Source organism: Gavialis gangeticus, unplaced genomic scaffold (genome assembly GCF_001723915.1).
Source record: "Gavialis gangeticus isolate Ggan-Ray unplaced genomic scaffold, GavGan_comp1, whole genome shotgun sequence".
NCBI lineage: Eukaryota > Metazoa > Chordata > Crocodylia > Gavialidae > Gavialis > Gavialis gangeticus.
This window is the reverse complement of record NW_017728994.1, coordinates 64,708,755-64,721,619: the sequence shown is the minus strand read 5'-3', so window position 1 is coordinate 64,721,619 and position 12,865 is coordinate 64,708,755. Positions and strand designations below refer to the sequence as shown.

The 12,865-nt window shown below is 46.1% G+C and overlaps 1 protein-coding gene across 2 annotated transcripts in view; it reads left to right on the top strand.

Moving 5' to 3' along the window:
* Positions 1-12,865, top strand: part of ATE1 (arginyltransferase 1) — a 215,528-nt gene that overhangs the window by 69,399 nt on the left and 133,264 nt on the right. Inside the window, exon 9 of one of the 2 annotated variants that reach the window (XM_019502934.1) lies at positions 12,596-12,777. In XM_019502934.1, coding sequence (XP_019358479.1) covers positions 12,596-12,777 — 182 coding nt within the window. The remainder of the gene's footprint in view (positions 1-12,595; positions 12,778-12,865) is intronic. The other variant, XM_019502933.1, reaches the window with a different exon arrangement.

Sequence of the window (12,865 nt, the reverse complement as noted above, 5' to 3'; positions counted from 1 at the left end):
CAAAGCATATAGGTATTTAGAATTCATTTTATTATCATGATAGAGAAACTGGTAGGCTTCTAAATTGCTTTATCACTGTAGATATATCAATAAAACATTGCCCAACTGATCTCTGTCTTACTCTCTGTCTCTCTGTATAGTGGTCTTTTGTTTTAATTGTGGAGGAACATGGATTTTGGGGTATTTTACAGTGTGACTTTGGGATTTTTTTTATCAGGTATTTTTCAATTTTCCAATAGGGAACACCAGAATTCCTGTTAGGGTGGCAAGTAGCAGGAACCAGGCAGAAGAGCCTGCTCAGAGTGGCACCTTGGACCCAGCTGGAGTTGGCTGACCTCCTGGCCAGTTGGGGCCAGGAGATCATGCTATGACAGTTTAAAGCAGGCCATCACACTAGGAACATCTTCCCTGGGCAGGGGCACATATGACAGTAGTGCCGCACAAAGGCCAGCTGTGCAGCCACAGCCCACTGGCAGCTGGCCCAAAGGGGCAGATGCCTCTACTGGCTGTGCAGTTGCCATCTGGGTCTGGCAGGTGTGCAGCAGGTCACAGCCAGGCAGCAGCCCCTACTGCCAGACTGCTGTAGTGGACAGAGGGTGCAGGGAACTCTCAGGGCTGCTTCAGCAGTCCAGCTGGCACAAGGGGTAGTGTCCCCAGGTACCAATTGGCTGGGGCTTAGAAGCTCCTAAGAGTGAGTAGCCCTAAATTACTTGCCAGGGCAGCTTTTTATACTGCTGGCAACAGCACAGATGCTGGCCCTGTGGTTTAGCTCCCCCTAGTTGCAGATCTAGGAGGAGCCAGGCAGGGTTATTTTGTCCCAAGTGGCACCAAAGTGCATGTCTGGGAATGTGCACTGAGGCAAGAAGCCCTGGCTCAAATTTGCACTGCTTCTCTTTGTGCTGCTGTAAGTAGACATGCTTGCATTTGTGGATGCACCCATTGGGTCTATGAGAGCACTGGTTTTTAGTATTGTATGGTAATTCTTTATCTGCCTAACTAACCTCTCGCTCACAGCCATACTCTTACTTTTTTATTTTCTCCTGTACTTTTCTTTTCAGCAAACTGATTAAGTAAAGTTATATATAACTTCTTTTAGGTTTTTTGTTTTAAGTTGTTCACCTGGATCATTACGTTTTTTTTTAAGACTCCTTTTATTTAACTGTTGAGACGCAAATATTTTCAACTGCATTGCCATGAGATTATTATTTCTAATATCATCTGTTTCCACACAGTATCTTTGACATTACATTTCTTGACTCATTACTTCTAGAAACTATTCAAGTGAAAGCTGTGTTGCTGACACGGCCCTTATCTTTACTGAGATTCTGTATGTTCTTGAACAGCTTGATGGCATCCTCCCTGTTGAGGATCAAAGTAAAGCCACTGACAATCTGGCCATTGGCAAGGTATCAGGAAAAGACAGCATTACCACAGAAGTCATCAATTGTGGGAAACCTGTGCTGCTTCCCCACCTATACAAATTTGTTACTGCTGGACAGTAGGGACAGTGCCACAAGGTAAGGAAAATACCCATATAGTCTCCCTGTACAAGAATAAAGACGGTGACTATGGCATTTCACTATTAATCACTGTTAAAAAGATCATCCTTTGGGTGGTGCTCAGAAGACTTCAGATTCTTACTGACCATGTTTACCCTTAGTCACAGTTCAGCTTCAGAGCTAGTAGGTCCACCACAGATATGATCTTCTCACTCTGATAAACTCATGCAAAACGTAAGGAATGAAGGAGATACTTTCATTGACCTGAAGAAGGCCTTTGACCTTGTCAGCAGAAAAGGTCTCTTCAGATTATTGGAAAAGACTCTGCACACCAAAACTCCTTAGCATAAACCACTCTTTATACAATGGAATGAGGGGGATGGTCAGCTGTGATAGATCAACATCTGAGGCTTTTGCGATTCAAAGTGGAGTCAAGCAGGGCTGTGTCCTTGCCCCAACCCCATCTGGGATTTTCTTTTCTCTCCTGATGGATGTTTTTGAGACCATCACTAAAGGAATTTATCTATATACACACTTAAATGAAAAATGATTTAGCCTCACATGCTTTAAAGCAGGGACAGAAGTGAGGAAAGTTTTGATTTGTGAGCTGCTGTTTGCTGACGACGTTGCATGGGTAGTCCACACAGGGAGCGACGTTCAAAGCCTCATCAGTTGCTTTGTTCATGCCTGCCAAGAGTTTGCTCTTGCAGGCAGCATTAAGGTGATCAGTGTTATGGGCCAGAACATAATTTCACTACTAGCAGTCACAATCAGTGAAAAGACATTGGATGTTGTGAGTAAATTTACATACCTTAGCTCCATTGTTACCGGTAACCTCTTCAGGATGAATTGAATGCCTGTATTGACCATGCGTAGGGTATTATGAACATTTTGAGCAAACGGGTGTGGAACAGCAACAAACTGATAATTAAGACCAAGGTCAGAGTATATTATACTTGCATTAGCAGTGTTCTTATACAGTAGAGATTCTTGGGCCAAATACTCTACTCAAGACAAGCGCCTTGGTGAGTGGGAACATTATGGGATGTCTCACTCGCTTACTCCCCCCCACTTTGCAGTAGGGGGAGCAAGACTTGATGTTTCAAAGTTAGTAAAGAGAAAAGGGAGGTGAGGTGTACGATGTTAGGGCAACATTTTTTGTTCACAGGGCTTTTCCTGCCCTACACTCTGGACCTTTCCACTCCCTGGTGGATCTCCATTATGGTCTTAGCAGTTCCACCCGTGCTCTTGACTCCAGGCTCATGTTCTCTTCCCACAAAGGGAGCCTGTTATTGGGTTCCTTCACCTCTCCCCATACTTGGGTTCGGGCCTCTCTTCTAAATTCTAATTTCCCTTAGTTTGTCAGCTGAAAGGGATATACTTCCCTGGGGACCTTCCGTATAGTCTGCCATCAAGCACCAGCCTATTTAACTCAATTGGCTTTACCCCCAGTACTCCCTTCTAGGGCTCATCCACCCACCCACAGCCACTATCTGTGCTCCGCATTACAGCCTACGGTCAATTAACAGACCCCACTGTGACAGTCAACCACCTTATCACCTGCCGGTTTGCTGGGCGTTCATCCTGTCCTTTCATTGAGTCTTTGCCCATTGTCACTGCTCCCAATTTACTCACTGGTGTCAGTTGCTCTCTCCTGCCCCTACTTGGTCAAGGGAACTCGTTCAGGGGATTTGAGGGATGCCCTTCCCCAGCACTGTTTAGCTCTTTAGCTGGGCTGCACCTTTTCCTTTTCCTGGCTCTGGCTTCCAGCTTTGGCTATGGCTCTGGCTTCCAGCTTAGCTTCCGCATCTCTACACAGTTTACGTGATCCCTGCTGGTCTTCCCCTCCAGGGAATCTCCATGTGTGCTGGTGGCCACTTTTAGCTTATTGTGGAACTCCTGGCAGCTAATGGGAGCCCGCTCTGGCTGCACATGATGGCGCACTGTCTGAGCCAACCGCTCCCGGCTTAGCCAGTCTCTGGGTGGCCAGCCATATGTCCCCAGAGTCTATACCATAACCCTCAGGCCCTGTAGTAGATCCATCCACAAGCTTTGGTCTGGCTAAGCAGCACAGACCATAACAGGGCCCAGGACTGGTGCCCGGTTATGCACTTCAACAGCTTTTGCTTACATTGCCTTCATTGTGTTCTAGGAATTTCCTGTAGGAACAAAGTTGCCTATGCTGAGGTCTTGGAACATGCCAACCTTCTGAGCATCCGTTCTCCTCTTAGTCCATGCCACCTTTGATCTAGTTGTATGTGCTCACCCTGCGCTGCCCTGGTGACACACTTCCTACACATAGGACTGCACCCTTCAAAGCAGCAGCACAAGCAGGAGGCATGTCGCCAGGGCGGTGGGGGCAGCAGCAAGCAGATCCCTTTGCAGGCCCGATGTCCCCAGCCAGGCCAGGTCATGCCCACAGGGTTGCAGAGGCCCCAAGAGAGGGGGCAGGAGCCTGAGCCTGCCCTGAGTACAGATCAGTCAGGTGCAGGTCCCCCCTGCCCCTTGGGAGTGTGCATGGCACCAGGGAGCCAGCTGTCCCCTTTCTCCACCACCAAATGAGCTACCTGCAGCCCCATCCTGCTCCCCACTGGGGTCCTGCAGCTGCATGTTGTGGCCCTGGGCCTCAAGCACCAAGCACTGCCTGGCCTTGCAGCAGCCTCAGCCCTGCCCAGCTCCCTCCCTACAGGGGCCTCAATCCCCCTCTCCCCCCTACTTACCTGCTGGAGCTGCTCTGTAGACTGCCTGGGGCCATGTGCATATACATACATGCACATGGCGCCCCCTATCTCACTAGCAGGCAATGGCCAAACAACATTATAAATGAACATTGCATGACTCAGTGTGGCATCCCCCCCTGGGGAAGAGGTAGCTGATTGATGGGCGGGTTCCAGGCTGGGGCCTCGGTGGGCCTTGCTGTAGCCCAGGGGTCAGCTCCCCAGGGACACATAGATGCTGTGGTGGGCCTGGAGCACCGTCCAGTCAGTCTTTGTCCGGCGTCCCAGCAGCCCAGCTACGTGTGTGTGTGTGTTTGTGTGTCTGTGTGCGTGTGTGTCCGGTTCTGTGCATGTCCATCTGCATGTATATGTCTGTGTGCACATGTCTGGTTCTGGGCATGTGTATGTGTGTCTGTTCTGTGTGTGTGTGTGTCTGGTTTTCTTTGTGTGGTTCTCTCTCTCTCTCATCCCAACATGCCTAACAACAACAAAAAATACAACAACAAAAGTAGTGTATGAAGTTTTAGAAAACCTGGTATTTTCTGTTTAAAAAAAAAAAACAACATTTATGATTATTAACTATATTAATATGCAGTGCATCCTGCCATGTTCACCTCACCTTGGTTTTGTTTTTCTGACATGCTAGCACTATAGCTCCTTACAAGGTAGACTTTGCATTTTTTTTTTCCAGCACTCCAGCCAAAGCATTGCCTACCCCGATCTAGAACACTACCTGGAATCATTGCTGTGCTTGTTATTTTAATTGAAAAGCATATCTTCCTTCATGTTTACAATACTTTACTGTACATGAGTTAATATAATAGTAGGACAAGTTTATACCTTTTAGTCATTGTCCTTTTGGGGATTGATCAGAGTTTGGTGCAGGGTAGTTAGCATTCTGGCTGAATGCAAGGGTCAAGAAGGAGTGTGGCAATTCCTGTGCCAGTGTAATGTTAAAACCAACTCAGATTAGAGCAATAATGATCTAAGTTACATTAGTGATTGTATTAGTTCCATCTGGTGATTACTACCCGATCTTGTGTTACAAAAGGAGCTCTGACATACCTGAAGTTCTGCTTCATAACTGTCTGTCAGATTTTTTTAAATTAAAAAACAAGAAAAAATTGTTACCAAGCCCTGGGGGACCCCACTGCCCACATCCCTCCAGGTCGAAAATGACCCATCCACCATCAGTCTCTGGGTGCGGCCCTCCAGCCAGTTGGAAACCCAATTGACTGTGTAGGTGTCGACACCACAGTCCCCCAGTTTCTTAATGAGAACAGGGTGAGAGACAGTGTCAAAAGCCTTCTGAAAGTCCAGGAAGACTATGTCCACTGCTACCCCTGCATCTAATGATTTGGTGATCTGATCATAGAAGGCCACCAGGTTGGTCTGACAGGACCTGCCACTAATGAACCCGTGTTGGTTGGTAAATCAATTGGTGATCTAATATAGAAATAACAGGTATGTGGTTCAAGTTTTTTAATTCTGAAACTACTGGACAGATTTTCCATCTTTAATTTTTTTCTTAAATGAAACAGTGTCTAAAACAGATCCTTTTGGCATGATCTATGCATGAGCAAATATGTTAATATTAGGGCCGTCAATTAATTGCTGTTAACGTGCATGATTAATGTGTTAATTGGTTATTGTGTTCATTTTTTTAACACTTTAGTTGAATGTGATTTTGGAGCCTGTCCCCGGATTCCACTCTGCCACCTCCCGGCTGCTCATTGGGGTAGTGGTGGCAGCGCAGGGACCCACAGGGCAGCCTGGGCATGGGCTTCGGGCTGTTGCAACAGGTCAGTGGGGTGGGGGCAGTGCACACATAGACACACAGATGTAGACAGACGCACACAAGCAGCCGCAGCACGCACGTGCCCTGCTGCCTTTACCCTGGGTGGCACGTGTTGGCCATGCCACATGTCCCCTGTCCCCTGTCCACCTGGTGGCAGAAGGCACAACATGGCTTCGCATGGCTCCCAGGGCAAAGGCAGTAGGGCACACAGCCCCAGTGGCAGGTAGCCGTACCTACCATGGCCCTGGATGAGCTTCCCATGGCTCTGTCCCAGAATCTACCCCAGCCCTGTTGTCCTATTTGCCCAAACCCCTGCCCCACTCCCTCCCTCACTGTGGGGGCCTTGATCTGCCCCCCTCCTCCTTCCCTTCCACAGACTTACTTGCTGGGTGCTGCTGTACATACCACCGGACTGCATTCCTGTAGGGTTACCATATTTCCAGTTTCAGAAAAGAAGATACTTGTCAAGGAGCGGGAGGCAATATGATTGTGGAGGGGTAGAGGGGAGGGCAGTGATATGCCCATATCCTGCCCTTCACTTCCAAGCCACAGCCCCCCAGCCCTGCTGCTGCCCCTCACTTCAGCCCCACAGTAATCTGTGTCCTGCCAGGGCGTGCAGGAGCCCCCTCTCCCCAGACTTCAAACCCCCCAGCTGCCCACACCTTCACAAATCCTCCCCCTACCCTACAAAGTGCCTGCATAATTTTGTGTTTTTAGCTGTGTGATTAAAATCACAATAAATTGTGACTAATTTTTTTAATTGTGCAACTAATCGCGATCAGTTTTTTAATAGTTTGAAAGCCCTAGTTAATATGCATAATATTGTAAATCCATATTTTTTGTTGATTTGCACAAGATGTTACGTTCCCATGTGTGGTTTTAGTAATGCCACATGGCAGGTATTATTTGAAAAAATAATTGGTGAAACCTGTGCAAAGAGAAACATTTGAGGTAATTTAGTTTTAGGTCTCCGAACCTTGAAATTGGGCCATTAAAAGGCATGGGTTATTTTATGTGACTTTCCTGAAAATGGGGGTGTATTTTGAAAATACAGATGTAGAACTTTTCTGAATACAGGGTAACTTTTCTAAATGAGAGAAAATTATCCTTGCTAATGTACTCCCCTCTTAGCTCTCCAAGTACTGATTCAGTGGGTTTAATTTGAAATGTCTGTAGCTAAGTACTTAATTTTGTGCTATATAAATGCTTAGGCTGTAAACATTACTTACATGGTCTTTATGTTTGTACTTATTGTTCAGATAACTTAGTTGAAGTGATTTTGCTCAGGTGATTGATTTCTTTTGAGACATATGGTAACAATTAGAATAAGTTTTACTGCCCATCATCTCTTCAGTCTAGGCTACTGTATCAAAATACTTGATTAAACCCACCTTTTGTTGCTGTAATTTAAAACAGTTGGCAGAAGTAGGCAATACCATCAGATTTATTGAGTGAGAAGCAGCTCTTTCTGAAGATCTGGCTGTACAGTGAAAAACATGACTAGAAGGATAATTAAGTTGAGCCCTGTGGAATTCAGGATTAAAGTGAACTAGATGGTAAAGAAAATGGTACGCCAAAGGTAATTGTGTAATAAATTTTAAATTAGGAGATTATTTTATTTATAATTTGAAGAACCAGTCAGCGCCTTCAGATACTTTACCCAATACAGATGCATCATAACTGCCCGTATAAATAAACCAAGAAGCCAAAGCAGAAATAAATTCCATAATGTTCCTATAGTTCAGGGCTTTCTAACTTCTGAGTGGCAGAGACTTCACACCCTGTGGGTCACACCAACAGGGGCCTCCCTCCCATCCCTCTCTGAACCCCATGCTGTGTGTAGCAGCCCTCCTACCCTTGCTACTGCATCATGTACCCCCACTGGTGTGCCCTCCCTCCCGTCAGGCACCACATCCCTGTGCTACATGCTCCAGGCTCCCTCTCTGCTCCTTGTGCTGCGCTACACTGCTCTGCTCTGTCCATAGGGGTGTGAGCAGGGAGTGGAGGTGGAAGGAAAGAGGAGAAGCTGGGAGATCCTGCTGTTGCAGCTACAACGATGGGGAAACAACAGCTGGAGGGAGCCTAGGGGCAGCAGCTTGACCTCTTGTGGCCTGCATGTTGGATAGCCTTGCTGTATAGCAGATCCTACCTGCCATATCCCTATAGTGCTGCAACAAATATGGTTGGGATTCTGAAGTGAAAGTCACTGAGTCATTCAAAGTGAACATAAGCATGAAGCCTTTCAGCATAAATGTGAAGCTCTTTTCTATCTGAGAAAAGGCTTATAATAGTATTAACGGTGAGTAAACTGCGAAATAGGATATCTGTGGTTACATAGTGAACCTCTTGGAATAGGAATCAAGAATGGAATGGAATAGGATGAAAATGTGCACTCCCTTTCGTAGAAAAATGAAAATTTGGAAATCCCTTAGAGACTGCTGGAGCACAAGGTTAATAACGTACAATGAAAAGAGAACCTGTGGTTCTCTCATTAATGAGCATATACCTAAACAGAGGCAGAGCCAGGGCAGCAGTGTGCCTGTAGCCAGCCAGCAATTGCAGTACCTGTTACTTTTGCCCCTTCCCCCTCTCCCCCCCGCTCCCCAAGACTCATGTCAGTGCCCCAGGTTCCCAAGATACATATATCAGCACCCAGAGCTAATGCCTCCCACCCCCTCCCTGGGCTCAGTTACACTATTGCTTCAAAAAATTAGGACATTATGGTCTGTTTTATATTGTGTTTATCCCAGATTTATTTAAATTAATAGTTATCTACAGATATATGGCGATGGAAAACAGGTGACTATATTTGTAATTTTATGTAATTCTGATTTTTCTTGTTTTTCTGTTAACTACCTATTTTCATTTTAAAAAAAGGTACATATGAAGTCAGTATTTGGCTACTCAAAAATTCATACACTCCTGCTTTGTCATGTTCCCTGCATCGTAGTTTTGGTGTACACCTTCCAAAAAGATGGAAACACTTCATAGAAAAAAGTGTGTGGACTGTCCACTTGAAAAGTAGATTTTTTAAAAAAAAGTGTGATGCTTTTTTTTTTTTCTTTTGAAGGTGCAGTAGAAGGGAGAGGTGCATATCTAATTGCATTCAAAGGGGATTAAGTTTGTCCCATTCAAATCCCCATAGCTTGAGCCTAATTACAAGGATTTGCATAGCCAGATGAAATATAAAATATATGTTATAATCTTCCTTTATGCTGAAAATGTAGTCAACTCCTGCAGGGATTTTTTTTTGGTTTGTTTTTAAACCAAAGGTTTTAGATGCTACATAAAGTAGTACTTTAGTATGGGGGCAACACAAATTCATTTAAGCTATCTGGACTTTTATTCCTGGGGTAATGTATTGAGGAAGATGATAGTGACATCTAAAAGTTACTTAAATGATTCAGTATATGAGTCTTGGAAAGCACTGCGTCTGTCCAGTGCACAGCACTCTTGTTGCTCACCTTGGCAGTTTTCAAAGGACCAGATCAAACTGCAGAAGTATGGCTGAATTGGAACTCAAAGCCTGTTTCTGAGTGACTGCGATCACCCTTCAGCTAAACCAGGAGTAAGATCAAATTAAACAGAGCAAAGGGCTTGAAAGGATATCTTTTATATAAGAAGGCCTTACAAATAGATTATATAAATATACTACCTCGTAACTTCAGCTTAAAAATGTTAGTAGGTGTGATTGATGCAACTCAATGCACTGCATGCAATCTCTTATAATAGTAATAGTTCTATTAAGTTTCTTACATAAGATGTGAAAACAAAGTGGCCTTGCCAGTGAAAACCATAAACCAAGGTGAAAAGAAAACAGGATGATGATAAGCTGGGATCTGGGTTTTCCATTTCCCGTGGAAAAACGGACTAAACTGCGGATTTTATCTTTTACCAGAGGCAAACGCAGATTTCTCATTTTACCAGAGAAACACGCAGATTTTGCAGCTTTGCAATGACCCCTCTGCAGGCTGGCAGAGTTTCAGGAGTGGAGGGGAGGGTGGTCAGGCAAGGGGGTGCCATGTCCATGGCTGCCAAGGCAGCCTGGAGAGTAGCTTCTGTAAGTAAGTGGTGGCAGGTGGGGAATGGAGGCCCCCATACGGAGGGAGTTGGGCAGGGCTGGGGCTGCTGCCCTTCCAGGTAGTGTGTGGAACTTGGGGCCTGAGGCCACAATGTGCAACCGCAGCGCCCCCACGGAGTAGGAGGGGGCTGCAAGCACCTTGTCCGGGCCCTGGGCGGGCTGGCTTCGTGCCACTGTGTGCACCCCTGTGGGGCAGGGGACACCTCCCCCCTACAGATCTGCGTGTGGGGCAAGGCAGGGGGTTGTACGCTTTGGGCTCAGGCTTGGGCTCCCACCCTACTGCCCTCCACAGCCTGGTGGCTGTGACCCAGTACGGCAGGGCAGAGTGCAGCCGTGCAGGAAAGCTACTTGCTGCTGCTGGCTCCACGCTGCCTTGGCAATATGTCCCCTGTGTACGTGGGGGTGGCAGCACCGGGTCACACCAGCAGGCTACAGAAGCTATGTGGGAGGGCAGGAGCCTGAGTCTGCAGTGAGGACCCACTCTGCCCACAACCCCACACAGATCTGGGGGGCATGGGTCACCCCTGCCCCTGGGAGTGCCTCATGTGCCCAAGCCCACAGTAGGGGGGAGCCAGGCTCTGTGCTCTGCTCTGCTCTGCTGCAGCAGCTGTTGCCTTCTGCTGGGGCAGGGGCTGTGGACCCGGGTCCCTGGCCCCATAGCCCTGGCAGCTGGAGGGGGGTGGGGAGTGAGGGGCACCAGCAGGGCTGTGGGGAGGAAGTGAGGAGCACCAGCAGGGCTAGAAGGGCTGTGGTGGGGTGTCTTTCATTTCAGTAATGGATTTGGGGGCATTTATCAGAGAATTTGCAACTTTGTTTTTATCAGGGAAGATCAAAATCCCTTGTAATAAGCAGTATTCAAAGATGGTGAGGGAAGGAGCTAAGAAATCCTCCTTTCCAGAAAATTAATTTTCACTGGGACATAACGCCCAGCTAATTAATGCTTTCCAAGTCTATAGAAAAACTGGTTCAGTTTAGTTCCCAAAGTCTCAGTGAAACAAAGAAATCTGAATAAAACATGGAGCTAATCTTATTAGAGTAAGCCATGTATAAATACTGGGTATAGACTAAAGGGAAAATTGGTGAACTCAACAAATAAAAAAGAGCTACTCCTAGTCTCCCCCCTCTTCCAGCCTGCTTAGTCTCCCCGAGTGGTATAGTTGAGAAACTGCATTAGGTTGTCACAGACCTCTGGAGCTAGGGGAGTTGTTAGCTTTACTTCAATTCTATCTAAGCTTGCAAAAGAGGTCCTGATCATGTGAGAAATAAAGCTGTGTTTTGATGATCTCTTTTATTGGACCAACTGTGTAGTCGAGGAGCAGGCAGTAGGCATGTAAATGTTATAAAAAAAAAAAAAAAAAAAAAAATCATTTAACCTCCTGTAATTATATTGGTTAAATGATTAATAGATAACACAGCGGCTTGGATAGCTGTTGCTGGGAGCAGCTCTGGGCTCCTGGGGCCCCTTTGACTGTGGGGAGGGAAGGAGGAGGCAAGCCCAGCCAGACAACACAGCCTAGTGAAGCCCTGCCCTGGGAGGGAGGGGAGCACATGTGAAGAAGCAGCTAATTTCTTAATTGATGAGTCATTAGGTTGCTTGCTGTTTTGCTCTTAGGCAAGGGGTAGAGAGCTCTGGAACTCGTAGGGGAAGCACATGGCAAAGCAGCCTCTTTAATTTTGGAGATTTCCCTGTTTGGCCCCCTGCTGCTGATTGACAGAGGAGCCTCATTGCTTGCCTTTCATCACCTGTGCCTTATGGCCTGGAAGTGAAAACCAGTTTTAAATAGGCTGCAGTTTTTACCTCCTGGCCATCAGGCACAAGGAGTTGGTGATGGGACCCCTCCACCAATCAGCGGCAGGGGGGAATGTGGGGGAAACTCCAAGATTCAAGAAGTCGCCATGCTGCGCATTTCTGGTGCAAATTCCCCCTCACCCTCCCTTTTTTTCCTCCTTCTTGCTCCTCCCTCCCTCCTACCTGCCCTGCTGCCTTCTTGTTCCTGCTCACTCCTACCTGCCCTGCACCACAGGGCTTCCCTCTCCCCACCCCTTCCCCTTCTTCCCTGCCAGACTGCACCCAGCCCCAAGGTAAAGGATAACTGGTAAGCTAACTGGTTGTCCCTGCACTTATTGGTTAAAAGTTTATCCTTGATTGATTAATTGTTTAACGTTTCACATCCCTAATGGGCTGTTGTCTGTCTCCCTGAAGGCCAAATGGTCTCAAGTTTATTGTAATAAAGTACAAGATAATATGCAGAAAGTGTGTGACCTTTAAAAATACAAAAGACATAACTGAACAGTGTATAGGTCTTTCTGACAATAAAGTGTAAACCTCCTATTAGAACCTTTGTAATGCATTGAAATGTAAAACCTTGTTAATTTCAGTGTTCATCAAGTGTAGAACAAAACAAAAATCCAGTGTTCATTGTTCTGTAATAGGCTTTTTAGTTCTTTTTAGTGATAATTGGTTTAATTGATATTTATCCCTGTTTTTGGTTTTTCTTAGGCAGAGAATCCTACTAATGGACCTGATTGTGGTTATGGTTCTTTTCATCAGCAGTATTGGCTACATGGGAAGATAATTGCTGTGGGAGTAATTGACATTCTTCCATACTGTGTGTCCTCTGTGTACCTGTACTATGACCCTGACTATTCTTTCCTGTCTCTGGGAGTCTACTCTGCATTGAGGTAAGAGGATACTTTTGGCCTTCAGTTAGCTATAATAGTGGTTTATATTTATTCTGAAATATGAGCCTTTGTTCTTTATCTCAAATGA